The sequence below is a fragment of the Leptodactylus fuscus genome, chromosome 6 (assembly GCF_031893055.1).
Source record: "Leptodactylus fuscus isolate aLepFus1 chromosome 6, aLepFus1.hap2, whole genome shotgun sequence".
Taxonomy (NCBI): domain Eukaryota; kingdom Metazoa; phylum Chordata; class Amphibia; order Anura; family Leptodactylidae; genus Leptodactylus; species Leptodactylus fuscus.
Genome location: NC_134270.1, coordinates 70,722,765 through 70,742,778, shown reverse-complemented (window position 1 = coordinate 70,742,778; position 20,014 = coordinate 70,722,765). Strand labels below are relative to the sequence as shown.

Genomic DNA, 20,014 nt, shown 5'->3' with positions numbered 1-20,014 from the left:
GCACTCTGGACGTCACCACAAAAAGCCTCCAGGAATCACAGGAGCTGCCACATCACTGCTGTCCATAACACGCACATTGTCATTACACACCAGACTGCCCATCGCTGTGCAAGCCAAGACACCGTGACGGAGGCGGGGCGACGGGAAGTCAGTCACTAGACTATAGCCGCTGATTGGTTGCTGCTGCTAACAGGAAGTGGCCTAGTAACGTCAGCGTGTGATTGGGCGCGTCCATGTATTCGGGCTGTGGGCACTTCCGGATCCCTAGTGTCAGCTCTGCGGGAGGAGAAATACAATGTTGCGGGATGGGAGTTCCTGAGACGCTCTGACCCGGGGGAGAAGAGCTGGGCGTGTGAGCGAGAAAGCGGGCTATAAGAAGAGCAGGCGGACAGAGGCCCCCGGGACGTCAGCAGTCCGGTAAGAGCCGGCCTGTGTGTGCTGGGAATACCCCCTCCCGTCTCCATAGTCCCTGACCCAGTCAGCTGACCCCTCCCCTGACCATCAGCTGTTCTCTGGATCATCATCCTCAGTGACTGCACTACCTGATGCCAAATGGCTCTCTAGCTGGGTCCTGTAGACACCAGTCTCCTCCTATACCCTGCACCTACATGGTACATGCTTATTCTATAGCCTAGACCTCACCAGGCATATACCACAGTGCAGTACAAGAAATGTCTCCGGCAGTGCCAAGCAAACACAAGTGTAGTACGAGCATTCTCCCCAGAAGGGCAGCTGTATGTAGTATGTATGTGTGTGTATATAATATATATATATATATATATATATATATATATATATATAATTACCCCTTTTAAGTGCTTCCTGGAGGTCACCTATATGAGACGTGACCAGGGATACTGTACTGTTACAATTGACTAATGCATTAATTGTTCAGGTGGGGGTGGGAAGCTTTTCCATTGTGTTGTGTCATTCTAAAAGAGGTACATTCAAGAAAATTGTTGGCAGTGTCGGGGATTTCACTTGCATGGAGATAGATCTGTAGCACTCTAGCACAGCCACTACACAGTGTACAGAGCCATTTCTTCTGGTTATGTAGACTGTACAGTTTCAGTGCCAGAGACTGCTGAGCTCAACTGCTCGATGGGGTCACCTGGCATCAGACTCCCGCAGATCTGGTATTGATGGCCAATCCTAAGGATAGGACATCCAGCAGAAACACAACTCTTCATATCTGCATCTCGATCTGACTGTGTACTCTGCATTAGGGCTGGGCAGTTAAAGGGATTCTATCATTATTAAAAAAAAAACCAAAAACACATTTTGAAACAGCATGTGTGACTAGCCTTTAGAAAGTCTATTCATCCCTTACCTTTCATTTGCAGGTCCGCACCACTGTTTTTAAATTATTCTGAATTTATTTATTCTTTATGCAAATGATGCTCAGAGGACAGGTTCCAGCAATGCCTCTCTCTTCTCCTCCTCACATGAGGACTCCTCTTGTTGACGTCATCACTAGAGATGAGCGAACACTGTTCGGATCAGCCGTTCCGAACAGCACGCTCCCATAGAAATGAATGGAAGCACCTGGCACGTACACTTTGCCGGCGGCTGTTCGCCGTGCCAGGTGCTTCCATTCATTGCTATGGGAGCGTGCTGTTTGGAACAGCTGATCCGAACAGTGTTCGCTCATCTCTAGTCATCACCCGTCAAGGTTGGACAGAGCCGACTTCGCATGTCCCGTTGGCCATTTTTATGTGGTTCGTTACACGAGCGCAGTACGCTGAGCACCATTTGCATATAGAAGAAATTCAGAATATTTGAAAAACAGCGGCGCGGACCTGCAAAGGAAAGATAAGGGATGAACAGCTTTTCTAAAGGCTATTTCTACGTGCTGTTAGTTTAGAAATGGTTTTTCTAATGATAGACTCTGTTAAAGCCCAGGAGTGAATTGAGCAGAAGATAGAAATATAAGAACTTCCCATATATTTCCCATTCTTTGATTTGGCTCAAAAAACGCAACAAAAGCTGCAACGTGGGGCTGCATCCTAAAGGGATGTTCAAATCATATTTAATAATCCTTCTGAAGGGCTAAGGGTGCATGCACACTGAGTAACGCCGGGCGTGTATGAGAGCCGTACACGCCGGCGTTACAGCAGGGCTGCCGAACACTTCCCATTCACTTCAATGGGAGCGCTCGTAAATAGCGCTTGTGTCTTGGTAGGGAGTTCCAGAGTATGGAGGATGCACGAGAGAAATCTTGGAGGAAGTTGTGTGAGGAGCGGATGAGAGCGGAGTAGGAGGTCATTGGAGGATCTGAGGTTACGTGTGGGCAGGTAGCGGGAGATTAGTTCAGAGATATATGGAGGGGACAGGTTGTGGATCGCTTTGTATGTTAATTTTAGTAGCTTGAATTCAATTCGCTGGGCAATAGGTAGCCAGTGGAGGGACTGACAGTGGGGGTGAAGCCGATGAGGATCGGGGGGAGAGGTGAATTAAACGAGCAGCACAGTTTAAGGTGGACTGGAGGGGGGCGAGGGTGTTTGTTGGGAGTCCATGGAGAAGGGTGTTGCAGTAGTCTAAGTGGGAGATTATGAGGGCGTGGGTGAGCATCTTAGTGGTTTCAGGGGTGAGGAAGGAGCGGATTCAATGGATGTTCTTGAGTTGGAGGCGGCAGGAAGTGTTGAGGGTTTGAACGTGTGACTTGAAGGATAGGTCGGAGTCCAGAGTTATCCCAAGACATTGGGCCCGCGGAGCAGGGGTAATTGTGGTTCCGTTATCTTTAATAGATGGGTCAGGTGGAGGGGCCATACGGGGTGGGGTGAAGATGATGAACTCTATTTTCTCCATGTTGAGTTTGAGAAAGCGGGAGGAGAGGAAGGAGGCTACGGCTGCTAAACAATCTGGAACTCTGGCCAGCAGGGAGGTAATGTCTGGTCCAGAGATATATATTTGGGTGTCATCAGCATAGCAATGGTATTGAAAACCATGGGATTCTATGAGTTGGCCCAGGCCAAGGGTGTAGATGTAGAACAGGAGGGGTCCTAGGACGGAGCCCTGGGGGACACCTACAGAGAGAGGGCGAGGTGAGGAGGTGATGTGCGAGTGGGAGACGCTGAATGTGTGGTTGGTGAGGTATGAGGAGATCCAGGAAAGGGCCAGGTCTGAGATACCAAGGGATGAGAGAATTTCTAACAGGAGGGAGTAGTCAACTGTGTCAAAGGCAGAGGAGAGGTCAAGGAGGAGGAGGACAGAGTAATGGCGCTTGGCTTTGGCGGTTAGCAGGTCATTAGTGACTTTTGTTAGGGCAGTTTCAGTGGAGTGACGGGGTCTGAAGCCTGACTGGAGTCTGTCAAAGAGCAGGTTGGATGAGAGATAGGAGGAGAGTTCTGAGTGGATGTGTTGCTCAAGCAGTTTTGAGGCGTACGGGAGCAGAGAGATGGGGCGATAGTTGGCAGGAGAGGACGGGTCGAGGAACGGCTTCTTAAGTATAGGAGTGACAGTGGCGTGTTTGAAGGCAGAGGGGAAGGATCCATTGGCTAGAGATAGGTTGAAGAGGTGGGTTAGGGCCGGAGTAAAGACTTCAGTGAGTTTGGGGATGAGATGCGACTGGATCTGGTCAAGCGCGCAGGACTTTATTCTTTTATTTTTTTTATTATTTTATTGACCGATCAGCAGCACTATTAAGTACAAACAATTAAAAGGAGGTCAAAAGTCGGAACACCTGTTTAAATGCAAAATAGCCTAAACCAAAAGTCAGCTAAATTAACCACTGTAAACTTGATTTGTCATATGCGTCCTATCTCACACTGCCATTGGCTAAGGGATGTGGCACTAACTGTACGCTATCCAATCGGGATCGGTGATATGCCCTTATAGTATGTACTAGGCACAATGCGTTTTTACCAGACAGCAGACGATTACATGTGAAATATGCAGTTTCAGTGTACAAACATGGATTATATAATACCAGACAAAATTTAGACAGGTGTAGTGTAAAAATTCTGCAGAAAAAGAAAGCTTTCGAAAATATAATAGTTTTCATTATATGCTAAGTGATCAAAAGAGAAGTCTGCTTCAGATCGGTATTTGGTGTGATCACCTTTTTTATGATGAGGCCCTTACCTCAATATCATCCAGTGTGACTGCGATTACCGTATATGAATAGACAGAAGGATTTGAGCAAGTCTACTTCCACAAAAGACCTGTGGTTACCTCTCCAAGATGTCTGGAACAGCCCTACTGAGTTCCTTCATGTGTACCTAGAATCAGAGTTGTGGAGTCAGTAGGCCAAAACAGGCTCCTCTATTTTTCCACTAAACGACTGACAACTCCACGGACTCCTTCACAAAATTCTGACAGCCAAAGCCAGTCAGAAGCAGAGAAGATTCTCTAATTTATTAAAAGCTAGTGGTTTAATTCCTGTGAAAGTCGATATGTCACACACTATCTAGCCAAAGAATTGTACAATGTTAATTAATTCTATAATAAATTAATTTTGTATGTATATTTTTTTGCAGACTCCAGCCATAATTGGTTGTGTTTTACTCCATAGCCCTGCCTAGAATAATTCCTACTGTTTTGATGGCAAAGGGTGGTCATGCCAAATATTTATTTGACTTAACCCCTTAGCGACACAGAATAGTACATCCTGCGTCGCATGGGTATAATACAGCCAGCACCCACCGTGATCGGTGCCAGCACCAGCTGTTAACGCTTTAGATGCCGTGGTCAAACACAACCGCGGCAGTTAAAGTGCGCAGGTGCTGCCATCTTTCACTGATCGCCTTTACAGCTGGGAGCCTATTGAAGGCCAAAGGCAGCATGTAATGTAAGGCAAGGCATGTTGCTACTCATTGGAATACAGTAGTATTACAGTGAATAGTATGAGTGATTAGACCCCCTGGGTTTCAAGATCCTTAGGTAAAAGAAGGGGGAAAAAAAAAAAAAAAGTTTTTAAAAGAATAATAATAAAAAAAAAATACAAAAGTCACCCTTTCCGTGGATCACATAAAAAGTAAACAATAATAACTATAAACAGATTAGGTATCCCCATGCTCCAAAATGTCTGAACTATTATTTAAAATATTTATTCCATACGGTGAACAGCATAGCGACAAAAATTAATGAAATAGTCAGCATTTTTTCAACACTTTGCCTCCTATAAAGAAAAAATTGCAGAAAAAGTGATCAAACCATCAGATCTTTCCCCAAATGGTATCCGTAGATAAACATCATCTTCTCCCACATAAAAATACACCATACCCCGCTCCATAATTGTAAATATGAAAAAGTTACAGGTGTCAGAACATGGCAACACAAACTTTTTTTTTCTATTTTGCAGTTTTTCATTTTTTTATAGCAAAACATTACACATACTATATATATATATATATATATATATATATATATATATATATATATATATACTAAATACTTTCATGCAAAAATATAAAGCACCATGTGACACTGAAAACAGACGAAAAAATGAGTTGAATAATGCAAATGATAAAAATGTTATAGCCTTCAAAACTGCACATACAGAAAATATGCCAGAAATTGGCCCAGTATTGAAGTGGTTAAGGGTCAAAGGGCTTGACCACCTTCAGGCCTATAATGAGAGACAAATATTATTGTTTGTATGATAAAAAGCTACAATATTCCAATATACTTTCTGTATCAATTCCTCACAGTTTTTTAGATATCCGCTTTCTGACATTCATTCTGCTTACTGTTGATGGATAAAAATCTGTCCATGGTCATGTGATATGCAGTCCATGGTCATGTGATATGCAGTCCATGGTCATGTGATATGCAGTCCATGGTCATGTGATATGCAGTCCATGGTCATGTGATATGCAGTCCATGGTCATGTGATATGCAGTCCATGGTCATGTGATATGCAGTCCATGGTCATGTGATATGCAGTCCATGGTCATGTGATATGCAGTCCATGGTCATGTGATATGCAGTCCATGGTCATGTGATATGCAGTCCATGGTCATGTGATGGACACACAGGTGCACAGCTCGTTATAGTCGAAGCCCAGTAATCAGACATCTGCCTGGTAACGAGCTGTGCACCTGTGTGTACATCACATGACCATGAACTGTACATCACATGACCATGGTCAGAGATGTATTCACTAAAATTAAGCAGAATGAATAACAGCAAGCAGAGATCTAGAAAATCAAAGAATTGATACAGCAAGTATATTGCAAAATTGTATATCTTTTTATTATACAAACCATAACATTTGTCTCTCAATATTGGTATGAAAGTGTCTAACTCCTTTAATTTCTCATTTTGTTCATTAACCTGATTTTAATTGACAAAAATAAACTATTAAATGGGTTGTCAAGGATGTGAACATTTTTAATACTGATGACCTATCCACAGGATGGGTTATCAGCATCAGATTGGTCAGGGTCTGATGCCCGAACCAATTAGTATATGGCTTTCCAGCATCAGCCAAGTATATTGGCAGAAGCAGCCTTGCTCTTATTCAAATAAATGATAGTGGGGCTGTGGTTACAGATGCCACTGCTACAGTGTACTGAGCTCTCTAGTACTTGGTATATGGATTTTGACAGCTGCATCAGCTGAATGATTCGGGTGTCAGACCCTTAACATTTTGGTTCTAGTGACCAGTATCAAATGGCTTCAGATCATGAAGCTAGCAGTTTTATCTTTAAAAGCATTCTTATACTACAGCATTTTTTTCTTCACATGCCTAAAACCTTTTGCACAATATTGTATACTTGAGGCATGTGTAGGATATTACATGGGATAGGACACTTTTTGTTCAAATTTTTATCAGATGCAAAACGGCCAAAAAAAAAATCCGCGGTTTGGCTCCCAGTTCTCATGTCCATGAATTGGTGGCCTCAGATCTTGTTCCGAGTGCCAGTGATCCTTCCAAAAATGGCGCCTCAGTCAACTTAGACCAAGGCGCTGGGATACTTGATGCCTGTTATCAATATGTGCATTAATTGTGGACGTTATCACTTGGTCTTTGCGGTGTAATACAGTGGTTAATGCAGCCACTATATTTAATTACCTAACGTCCGCTGTACTATTACGGTGGATGTATGGAAAGGGGTTAATCAAGAACTAATGGAAAACAAAATTCAGTGACATATAAAAAGGGAGTGTCCTAAAATAATTGTTTCGAATCAATATTCAATTAATTGTGACTTTGATTTAGGTCATGTTTGCCCAGCCCCACCCTGCATTACTTCTATGCACACTGTATGTTCTTCTTGCAGTGCATCTTCTCTGTGTTCCGCTCTCCATCTCATGCGGCTTTAGCACAGCATAATTTGACCAGGTTTTTGTCCTTCGAACCTACTTGGGGACCTGAAAGACTGAAACCCTATCCGCTTAAAAAGTGGTTACGTGCCGAAAGACATTGACCCTTCTTGCAGGGCTTTTCTCTCCGCCGATTTAGCCTGAGTCTGGGATGGAAACAATCGAACACTACAACATCCTCATTGCTCCAAAGACCTAATTTGCGTATTGACAAAAATGCTATCTCTTGGCAACGGAAGAACCAATTCACAGGAGAAAATACTGCTCAGTCTGTCTATGGGCTGGGTTCTGCTGACAGACTCCCTTTGAAAACAGCTATTCCAGGTCTTTGATGTGGGTGTCTGAAGTCAGATAGGCAATCAATATCAATCATTTAAGCTGTGCATTTATGTTATCAGTGTGGGTGGCTAGAGTGGGACCCCTGTCTATGTTCTATTGGTGAGCTATCCTAAGAATATCTCATACATGTTAAGTATAAACATCCTGGAATACACCTTGTAAGGTGGTTAATACATGGTCACAATGAGTCCTCCAGGGTGGAAGCCTCTGTTACAGCGAGTCCTGTCCTCTCTGGATGATAGAAGTGCTGAATAGTGGAACCAACGATATCCGCACAATAGGTTTCTGAGCAGAGATCGTCAAGTTGGGACAATCCATGCAAGGCTTCATTGCAATGTTCATAATACAATGATGTATTAATGTTACATATTTAGCTGCAAGAGCTGGATTAATCCTGTTAGGAAAAATTTGGAAACTATTTCCCTGCTTTATACTTATGGCACTTAGAGGACCTTTCCTCACCCCTACCTGCTCCAGATTTTGGCATCCATTAATAGGCTCCACTCCACTGATTCTAGCACAGTTGGAATTTTTTCTGTAGTTCCCACTGTTCCTGAACAACAATCAATACACTGTTAGTGTTGGTATCTAATATGATATTTACTCTCTGTACTGTCAAGTGGGTAATGTCTGGCATTAGCAGACAAGGGGTGTCCTGGGAGATACAGGAGTAACAGGGACAGGCGAGTATGGTTTCTTAAAATAAAAAAATAAAAAATTCAGTTTCCACTGCCTAAAATTTTTAAAAAACAAACCTGGATAACTTCCTTAAATAACACATTAGGCCCCCAAACTAACTGCACTTGTTGCCCAGGTAGGGGGGAGCTAGTAAGAAAATTCCAACTGCATTGGAAACAATGGAGCAGCGCCTCTTAGCAGATGCTAAGCCCTTGATTTGGTGGAGGTGCTGAAAGGTCCTCTTTAATACAATTTCAATAGAACTTTGTGACCTGGGTTCACACCAGCGCCTGAACTCCGTTTTCAGGTTTCCATCTTCTGCATGCAAACCTGCCATGCCGAGTCCGGCCGTGAGCGCCAGTGAGCGTTATATGGTCTCTGCGGCGAAACCCGGGTTGTTTTTTTTAAACCAGACACAGAGTACTGCATGTCCGATTCTGTGTCCAGTTTAAAAAAAACTTTCATAGCAGAGTGCATAAAACGCTCACCGGCGCACGCGGACAGAGACTTTTCAAGCCCATTCAAATGAATAGGTTTGAAACATGCCGGCAGGTTTCTGTCTCCTGCCCCTGTTTTGTGCAGGAAACAGAAACTTGCAGAACAGAGTATGGGCGCAGATGTGAACGAGCCCTTAGTAGGGAGAATGCTCCTCACCATTCTCCTTAACATGTCACTTCTAGTGGATCAACCTAGCTTTCCCTCAATACAAATGAGTTTCCAGACAGTTATGCATCTTCCTCATAAGGGTCCAGATAGAACAAATAAATGAGGAGATCATACTGATCGGTGGCAAAAGTAAGAAAATAAGCTGATCCGGTTACTTTAGTTTCACTGTTAAGAGAACAACACTTTGGGAGGAATCAGTTATGGCCCTAAGTCCCTAAAATGGTGAACTGTCACATAGGAGCACAGCTGTGATCGGCTTAAAATCCCATTTTTGTACACAGATTGCTAACTGCCACATGGTTGTACGAAACTTCAGACATTACCAGTCTATTGGAGAACTTGTTGATATGCACTTTTCCATCACAGTCATAAGTAAGATTGGAAAGTGAGCGGCAACTACAGCATTTTGACAGGGATTCCTCCCCTCTCATTACTCAGAACTAGAGATGAGCGAGTACAGTTCGGATCAGCCGATCCGAACAGCACGTTCGCATAGAAATGAATGGACATAGCCGGCACGCGGGGGGTTAAGCGGCCGGCGTCAAAGCGGAAGTACCAGGTGCATCCATTCATTTCTATGGAGCGTGCTGTTCGGATCGGCTGATCCGAACAGTACTTGCTCATCTCTACTCAGAACATTATATACTGTATACACACTAGCAGGAGGACCCGGCTTCGCACGGGTATATTACATTTTATGTTTGTGTAGTGGCCCCATAAGAATTGTCCAATTTTGCATCTTGTTTGTGTGTATGTCCATAAGCGTCATGTGATTGTGTATCTCATTTTGGACATCAGTGAAAAACCTGTGATCAGTTGTTATGGATACCTGGAGTAAAGCTGTATCTATTCCTTCCCCGTGTAGTACTGTCTTTAGACGCAAGTATCTAATCCTTGTTGGTATGGTACTGTGTGCAGATGCACATATCTAATCCTCCGGTGTGTGGTACTGTGTGCAGATGCGCGTATCTAATCCTCCCCCGTGTGTTACTGTGTGCTGAGACGCGTATCTAATTCTCTGGCGTGTGGTACTGTGTGCAGACGCATGTATCTAATCCTCCCCTGTGTGGTATTGTGTGAAGAGGTGCGTATCTAATCCTACGGCGTGTGGAACTTTGTGTAGACGCGAATATCTAATCCTCTGGCATGTGGTACTGTGTGCAGACGTGCTTATATTATGCTCTAGTGTGTGGAACTGTGTGCAGATGCGCGTATCCAATCCTTTGGCATGTGGTACTGTGTGCAGACGTGTGTATCTAATCCTTCGGCATGTGGAACCGTGTGCAGACGCACGTATCTAATCCTTCAGTGTGTGGAACTGTGTGCAGAAGCGCGTATTTAATCCTCTGGTGTGTGGGACTGTGTGCAGACGCGTGTATCTAATCTTCTGGCGTGTGATACTGTGTGTTGATTTGTGTATCTAATCCTCTGATGCGTGTATCTCCGTTTGAATATCAGTGTTGTATTGTGCATGTGGAGTGACTGTGTGTATTGCAGTCGGAATATGAGCGAAAGACTTGCAGGTTCATATTGGCTGGGGGGGGGGGCATTGTGTTTGGAATGCTGCATCTCAGCAACAGTACGTCCGAGCGAGTTGGAGTCTCGTCTCAAACCTTCCCGGATACCCGAGGTATCTCTGTATCAAATTTGGTGAAGATCGGTACAGTCATTTGGTTTGTAATAGAGGACAGGCAGACAGACAAATTCTTTTTTATTATATGTATATACATACACACACTCACACTCCAGGTGTCAGTGTCTGGATATTTGCATTCGCTCATATGACCAATAGCTTTCTCTCAATAATTCTTACGACGAAAAGTGCAAAAAAGCAGAAAAAGGTGGCACTGCTAATTCTTGAACCAAAGGTTCACCATTGTCTATAATATATCAAACGACAAACTTTAATGTGGGACTTGACAATTGTCTTTGCCACTAGTGTGGTGGTGCTCAGCAACCCAAAGTGTAAGTAAACATAGCAGGAAAAAAGAACAAAAACGGGAGGGCACTCACCACATGGCAGAGCGGTCACTTACGCTCGCATACCTTCGAACACTAGGCAAGAAAACCCGGAGATATTGCTGCACTCGTCGTTGACAATGGATCTGGAATGGCCTCTTTGCCTACGATGCTATCGCTCCCTCCCAGGAGATGTTTCTAATGCACTTTAAATGAAGGACTGTGTTTTTAAGCACATATTCTGCCATGTGGTGAGTGCCCTCCCGTTTTTGTTCTTTCTCTCAATAATCCAGCTTAAATAAATAAACCCATTGGTCAGCCACAAATCTTTTTTCAGCAACCTTATCTTTGGTAGAACGAAGCATAAGACATGCTCAAATCCAGAGTTTGTCACCAAGCATCTTTCCATGGATTCCGTGATGCACAACAGTCATTCTGGTCAGCCCCATTCTTTTGGGGTTGATCTGCGATTGAAAGCCGCAGTGGAAAGCCAAAGCTCTGAGAGCCAGAAGGTTGTAAAAAAAAAATTCTGCTGTCTGAATGTATCCTTAGGCTAAGCCCCCATGTTGTGGAAATGCAGATATTTTTTTTTATTTTTTTAAAGCCAGGAGTTCTGGTCTTGGCTCAAAATTCTGCAGCAAAAGCCTTACTTCACTCTGCTGTTTAGCTCAGTGCTGGATTGTCAATGTGCTGACAGTCCTACCATACCATTTCACACCCTGTAGATATGCCATAAATTTCTAATGTGGAAACACCCCTTTAAGGTTATAGATATTGTGGGGGAATCTCCTATCATTGCTCTGGCATGTGTATAACCTCACACCTCTTCATCTTCTCTTTCTCTAGGCAAGATCTGTGCAAGTGAAATGACTGAATATAAGCTTGTCGTGGTTGGTGCTGGAGGCGTGGGCAAGAGCGCTCTGACCATACAACTCATCCAGAACCACTTTGTTGATGAGTACGATCCCACTATTGAGGTATGCTGGGTGTTACATGGCAGTGGCTCCAAGGGAGTTTCAGCGCTGCCACATTACCTTCCTCACTTCATAGCTTTGTATCCATTGCACATAGTTGGCACTCTTTGGCTATTATGTCACTTTATTCTGGAGCCAAAACGAGTATCTGCCGCTTGAGCTGTCACTGTTTCAGAATAGAGATGAAATGTACTATATATCGGGTGGGTTGGATTTTACTTGTTCTCTTGAGTCTTGCCAAACATCTATACATTCCACCTGACTCTAAGGAGTTTTAAAGAGGACCTTTCATGAACGTGCAGTTTTATATACCGCTAGATAGCTGAAAGCACACTATCGGCTTTCCCAGTATGTGCCCGGTGATGGAGCGATCTCCCCACTGTCAGAAGTATTATCACTAGGCGGTAAGAAATGCCACCTCTGACAGGCGGCGTATTTTGGCCCGAGAGTGACACGGGGAGCCAAAATCCACCCCCCCCCCCCCCCCCCCCCCCCCCCCCCCCCCCCCCCCCGGTGACCTAAGCCTGACAGTGGAGAGATATCTCCACCGCCGGGGTGCATTCCAGGAAAGCAGACAGTGTACTGAATTCAGCGGACTGTCAGCTTTCTAGTGGTACATAAAACCGCACGTTCATCAAGGGTTGTTTTTGTGAAGGCATTCCTTCAGGTCCCTCAATATACCAGACTGTAGAATCCTGTTGGAGAACTGAGTTGACATTTGTGGCTACACGTGCCTATAAATTCTGATTGCTTGTGATTAGAGAACCCCGATGGGATCAGCTGACTGCCGCATCGATATCTGACCTTCATGAGGCATTCCCTTTACTAATGCTCTTATTGACTCAGCTGGATGTGCATATTAAACAAATGAATAGTGTTTCAGGCAGAGTACTGCCTGTTATTTCTGCGTATGGGCCTTATATTCTGGCTTCAGTTGTTTGCCATTTACACTGTTTTATAATCTTTTTTTATAAAATGGTCTGATCCTGACTACAAGAACACGAGTGATTGGCTTAGGCAGGGCATCATTGTCTCCATTAACATTCTTATCTCTTTGTTGACTACACTGATTTGTTAGAGGAGTGATAACAGGCTGCCAAACATCTAATACTACATGTATAGGGAGATTGTTCTCTAGACATGGTGTTCATATATAATAACTTTCATTTTATCTTCTGCTCTTGAAAAGGAAATGTAATTGTTGCTGTGTGCAACAGAGACTCCTTTTTTTTTTTTTTTTTTTTCTCCCCTCCTCTCTACAGTTTCATAAGATTGTGTTATGTGCTGGGCCCTAAATTCTATTCAAACCCCTCCCAGTAGCCATCTTGTGGCTAAGGGAATCAGACTTCTCCTTCCTGGCTAGATTTTGATCCTCAGCTACTTAGCTTTGTTGATCGATGCATCTGGCCAGTGATAATCCAGTCAAAATAGCTTCTCATCATAGATTTTGGGGTTCGTAGTGTTGTTCACTGTCATATCTGATCTATAAGAACTAAGTATGGAAATCTACATAAATGAAATATTACTCTGTACATTGTGTTGCTCTCTCCCACCATTACAGGACTCGTACAGGAAGCAGGTTGTGATAGATGGTGAAACCTGTCTCTTGGACATTCTCGACACTGCAGGTCAAGAGGAGTATAGTGCCATGAGGGATCAGTACATGCGAACTGGAGAAGGATTTCTATGTGTCTTTGCTATTAATAATACAAAATCTTTTGAGGATGTCCACCATTACAGGTTAGAGGCCTATTAAAAGCAGCTCATGTGTTAATGTGGTTAGATGGTATTATATGTTTCTTAATGGGAACCTGTCATGTTCAATATCTGGGCAGCCTGATACAGATATAGGTGGCCCTGGCCAATGTGTATGTTCATATCGGGATTGCTGTCAGGTTCTGAATAGGTAGAACAAGAATGAGCAAAGATTTCAATAAATAAGTTACAAAATATTTTCCCATTAAACGACATCCTCACTCCTCTTGCACTACAACATGCTGCCAGTAGTATTTTTTTATGGTGACAGGTTCTTTTTAAATGGGATTGAGCTGCAATACGAGACATAGCTATTAGACCAGAGGGGTTCTGTTGCTAGTTAAAAACAGACTCTTTATATAATCTCGGACAACAAGGCACACGTTTGAGATTTCCTGTCTCCAGGAGATTAACCATGGGCCATAGACACAACGTTCTTGAGCAGACCCTATTGACTTGTTAGGGAGAGTTTTCTGGGCATGCTCTGTGACCACTGTAGAAGTCACTGTGTAGAGCAGGGAGTAGATGGGCTGTGAAATCCCCTGTTGGTGGATTCTGTGCATTATTTACATATACTTGGTAGCTGGGATCATCAGTGTGCTGGTAAATGTGGTGACTGCTGCCTTTTTAAAGGCTATTCACGCATATATGGGGCTCTATCAGCATGATTTTGCTGATAGCGCCCCTTTAACTCTTTCTGGGCAATTTTGATATTGCTTGTTTCTGCTATAGATTTGGCACTATTCACTGTGCAGCTTCAATAATCTAATACATGTATTCAGTGGGTCGATACGATTAAATTGTTTGAGTGATCACTTCATCTTATGTTATTTCTGTGGCTGACAAAAAAAAAAACAATCAATTCTGGCATCTTATATATATATGTATGTATGTATTTTTTTTAGCCCTTTATAAGTATGAAGGTAAAATATTATAGTTGTATTGCTTGGGTCCTTATAAACGCGACAATGCCCATTAAGTTTATGTTCATATTTATTAAACATTTTGGGGTGGGGGAGATTACCGTAGTGTTATTTTTAACTGTGCAATGTATAGTGCAATGCCTGTCAATGCGTAGTGTTTGCTGCCTGTCGTTTTCTGCCTTTGGCACACTTCATGAGGCCCTCAGCTGCCATGTAAATAGATCAGACCCCTGTGATCTTATTCACAGGGGTTCCAATGCGTACTGGAGAAATACCCCTACCTCTAAAACCCCTTGGGTCTCTATTGATTGCACCATCTAAGCGGTTAAATGCCCCTCAGTACACAGCGGGGCAGACACTTTTTGAGGAGACCCCACATTATTCTGCCGCAACTGACTTAGAAAGTCAGCTGCAGTGGAACAAGTCCCTAATAGGCTAAAGGGGCCCCTTAACCACCTATTTCGACTCTGGTTCTTTGCACTTGTTATAGGTACTACTCCAATGATTTTGGCACAATGTTTTCTCTAGGCCCCACCATTCCCAAGCAATGACTGGTGCTAGTGCTGGTGTGTTAATTAGAATCTTTGTCAAGAGTCTTTGTCATTTCTATTGAAAACTCTTATCTCTGTTTTATTTCTCCAGAGAACAGATCAACAGGGTAAAAGATTCAGATGATGTCCCCATGGTATTAGTTGGTAATAAATGTGACCTTCCTTCACGGACAGTGGACACAAAGCAAGCACAGGATCTAGCAAAGAGTTATGGGATTCCATTCATAGAAACCTCTGCCAAAACAAGACAGGTAAGCTTCTGTTCTGGTTTATGGGTTGAAAATCTTTAGTCTTTATTTCATTTTCAGTCTTACCAGGAAATTCAAACTGAAAGCAGCCACACTTTAATATGCGAGTGAGGTGTGACAGCCTCCAAGATCTCTGTATTTAGGGATGACATACGTCATGGCACTTGAGCCTCGTTGACCTATTTCTAAAAACAGCTTTTCTAATAAATGGATAGTTATTTTAACACATTGGTGGACCAATGCAATGATTTCATGAGTGGACCCCTTACCCCATCACCGCCATTTTAGATATACCTGCCTACTCAGTCCAACCTCTGACCCATATTATATACTTACCCTCCACACTTCTTCCAGCGAGACTGTTCTTCCTTTACCGCTCCTTCTCAGCAGTGATAATCCACCTCTACTACGCATGCATGGAAGCACAGTAGAGGTGAATTGGCGGCTCGCACAGTGAAAGAGTGGGCACAAACAGACTCAGTAGAGAGGGTTGAGCTGTCTCGCCAGAAGAAGCCTGGATGGTAAGTATAATGCGGGGGGTGGGGGTAGGTTAGTGGTAGATATGTTTCTGGAAATGGGAAACGGATCATCTCCAGATAATCAGAAAATGTGTGGTATGGATAACAATTTTTTTTCTTCTTTTATCACGAACGTTATTTAAAAAGTAGGAGGGGGGAGGGTGTTTAGACTTGTGTACGGATTTCAAATGATCTCTGACAACCCCTTTTAACTCCTGGTCACATGATTAAGTCCCTGACTTCCTATCAAATGGTCTGTCTTACATAGACTTTCCATATAGATAGACATACCTCTGTCACAAACTGCTAGTGAGGAGACAGTTCCTGACAGCCAGCTAATGCAGGTATATTTACTTGTAGCCTCTTAGATTACTTAGAAGAATATAGGGAAAAAGATAGTTGCCCAGCCCCTCAACAAGTAGACAAGATACAGTTTTTATCTGTCTGTATGATGCTTTGCTGATGCATCATGGGATGGTTATAAGTACAGTGTATATAAAAGTGTAACAAGAAAGCTTTGAAGTGAAAATCCAGCTCCAGCAGCTTCTTTAAAAAATTTGTTATTTATTGAAATCCAAGTTAAAACACATTCACATCGAAGCCAATAGGCATAAAGTCACTCCCTTAGAACAGAGTAAGAAACCCTCTAGTTGACGCATTTCGTACGAATAAGGAATGTAATTCCGAAACGCGTATTTTTTCTGTATTTTTTCCCTCTCCCCCGTTTCCCATATTGTGATAAAAGTGTAACGGCAGGTTAGAGATGGGGGAAACAGGGATTTTTTTTTTTTTTTTTGTTGTTGCTTGAGTGGGAGAAGAAGAGGCCACTATGGAGATCGCTGCCCAATATGTGTCCAGCTGTCACCAAACCAGAGGAAGATGAGACTCCACGGACTGTTATATTTATCCCAATACACCCGCCCCACCCCCACCTCCAACCCCCCCATATAGCAGTCACCAACGAAGAGGAAGATGAGACTCCATGGACTGTTATAACCCAAACCACCCCCCCATACCCACCCAACCCAACTCCCCCCCCCCCCCCCCCGCCCACTTTACTAGCTTTGGCAATGCCAAATACCTATTCGGACGTGCCAATAAAGCATTTTTTTATTTGATTTGAGTGCTCCTTTAAAGGCAATGAGTACCCAATACTCCCCATTGTAGCATATCTCTTCACTGCTAATCTATGCCTGGTCACAGCAAACAGTTTTACTTTCTTTAGCAGCCTAAGATGACAAATGTTTAGAGGCATGTGCTTTTTGACGCACATTATATAGCAGTTACCCTAAATATCTTTTTATATAGTGCTCTCACTTAGCTATTTACTTGTTGTTAGTGGTTTTAGTTTTTTTGGTCTTTTTTTTTTTTTTTTTTTGGGGGGGGGGGGTGTCGTGTATTAAATGACTTTTGCATATACAATGTGATGCAAGAAAAATGTATTCTTGTTATGTTCAGGCTATATTTGTGGCCTTCATATGTCTGATATATATGTATCATGCCAGGCTCATATTAGTATTGTGCAGGAAAGCTCCAGCTAGTGACAGATGACTCTCTATTGTTTGCTGGCTCCAAGTGTTTATAGAAAGGGAAAGGATGGTGTAAGCAGAGTTGACTTTCCCATCCTGTTATTTCAGTACTAGGGGACCTAATCTGAGGAAATTCCTATCAGTGATTAACCTGCTTTTTTATTCTGCTTCTTTCCTACAATTTTCCTGACCTAAAGGGAGTTGAAGATGCGTTCTACACCCTTGTCCGTGAAATCCGTAAGCACAAAGAGAAGATAAACAACGGGAAAAAGAAGAAATCCTCCAAAAGAAAGTGTGTGATTCTTTAAAACAAGTGCCATCCTTCCCAAGGAATGCCAATGAAGCCACAGCCTGTGTGCCAGCTCAAAACAAGCAGATTGTGTGGACTTTAGTAATGCAGTGGAAGGGAAATAATTGCCATGAAATTCCAGATTCCCTTCTTAATTTTGGTTTTATTATAGAAAATGCATAAACCTAAATTTTTTGGAGTGGGGGAGAGCAATCTCCAAAAATACTCCTTTTGTGATGCCTACCCTCTTGTATAGAATTGAGACAGAAACCTTAAAACATGTAACACAAAAACAAACTTTTCATGAAAAGACTATTGGAGAACCCACAGGACTTCTCTCCCACCATTTTTTTTTTCTAAAAACCCCCTGGGAGAAGCCAGTGTGTCAGATCTGCCTTGACTATTGTCTGTGAATCTATTTGAATAATCAGAGTACCGGTCAGCAGTATTGTAAAACTCATCCGAAAAGAAGAAAACTAGGAACTTATAAGAGTGCTGAAGCCTTAGTTGTGATCATAGTCTGAAAATGGGGAAACATACTAGAATGAAATAAAGGAAAACATCTTTAAGAACTGAGGGTTGAGTTTTCTTTATCTGTTGATGAAAGTTTCAAGTGTTTGGGGATGAAAACAGCTAAAGATGTGAGAAATTATAGTCTGTTGATTCTGGAACCTTAAATTAACAGAATAAGGCTATATTCACTTCTGTGCCACAGAAGCCATTGGAGACTTTGTTGCAATGTTACCATGAAAATCGGTGGAGAAAAAATTCCTGCAAGGAGGACTTTTTCCTCCACCGTTTGCAGTTTGAAAAGAAGGACCCCATTGACATCATGTGTTATTGCTATTGTAGCAGTCTGCCAAGAGGTGTCTTAGTGCTATCAATGGGTTAATAAGTACACCCAAATACCCTGATTGTTGGGTTTCTCTGGGAGCTCCTGGTATCCTTTGCATTTGTTTACATGATGTAGCTTCCTGTTGTTTTATCCTACATTTATTATAATGCATCGTTCTTCAGTCAGTCGACTCACACTACTTCCTCCTCCCTCTCTCACCCCCCCCCCCTGTTTCCCTAGTTAGCCCGCGCACTACTAGGCCTTCCTAACTAACCAACTCTGTCCACCTCATCATACGTACCTGTCTTCCTTTCCAGATCTCCTAGGCAAGAGAGAACCCTTTCTTCTTCGGCATGTTGGCACTCTGCACAGTTATCCGGAGGTTATGTTCCATGCCCAGGAATAAGGAAGTTATGTTCCATGCCCAGAAAATCTAGTTAGTTAGTATTGGTCATATTCTGTTTCTGGGAACTGGGGAAATGGAATGTCACCAGAAAAACTGAAAGTGTGCTTGGAGTGGTTTAGGTGAATATACATTTTTGGTAAAGTAAGTTAGAAATTAGGTGAGAGCAGGGTGTTTAGCTTACTGTAGAAGGATGATTTTATCCCAGACAACCCGTCTAAGAGCTGGAATAGGTTTCCACTGAGTACAGTAAATAGAATTACACCTACAAAATGATCTTGTGACATCAGATACTGTACGTTATAAATAATTCACTGCTTTAGTTACATTTTTGAACAATTATATTTGGAAATACGTCTGTGTGGGATTAGCAGTTTATAATATTAGATGTTAGTCTGGCAACACAGTAAAAGGAGTTGTGCAAGATGAGAAAACATAGCTAATTTCTTATACAGAGCTATGTCCATTGGTCACATGGCTATTTTGCTGCTCAGTTGATTTCAATTTATTGGAACTGAGTTGTAGCATTGTGATGTGATCAATAGATGTGAAGAATACAGCTATGTTTTCCAGTCATGCACAACCCCTTTAAGCTGTCTCTTCCGTGTGTGGTGTTTTGTTTAGTTTTTTTTTTTTTTTAACCTGGAACAAGACTCATTGCTCCAAGACCTATTCCTGCATCCTTTAGCACACTTTGGGGGTCTGTGGGTTCCCCGTTAACTGGACTGAGATGACCACGGCTCCTATTGCAGCCTCCACACATCCCACATTGCTATTTTGTGCCCCTACTGCATTCTGGATCATGCCTTCACCGCAGTACATCAAGTCTCTTTCCCTGTCACTCCTGCAGTTCCCAGTGGCGCAAACAGTAGCCAGCAAGTACCTCTACCATATCCATTGACATTGTGCTCCCCCCCACTCCCAGCAATACTATCAGACCCTACACCAACTGCAGAGTTTTCCCCTACTTTCCCTGTAAATGGGGCCCTGCTGATGGAAAACGGGCTGGATCTCTGCATACCTCAGCTGCTGGGACACTCTACAGCATGTTTTGGTGCCTTGCTCTCCCCTGGAGGAC

At 42.9% G+C, this 20,014-nt stretch overlaps 1 protein-coding gene across 1 annotated transcript; it reads left to right on the top strand.

Annotated features, from left to right (window-relative positions):
• The first annotated feature begins 228 nt into the window (after nt 1-228).
• LOC142210785 (GTPase KRas-like) lies at nt 229-18,270 on the top strand. Its single transcript, XM_075280208.1, has 5 exons — nt 229-417; nt 11,758-11,888; nt 13,447-13,625; nt 15,206-15,365; nt 17,607-18,270. The coding sequence occupies exons 2-5, from the start codon at nt 11,778-11,780 to the stop codon at nt 17,715-17,717; spliced, it is 561 nt and encodes a 186-aa protein (XP_075136309.1). The 5' UTR covers nt 229-417; nt 11,758-11,777; the 3' UTR covers nt 17,718-18,270.
• Nucleotides 18,271-20,014: the final 1,744 nt, after the last annotated feature.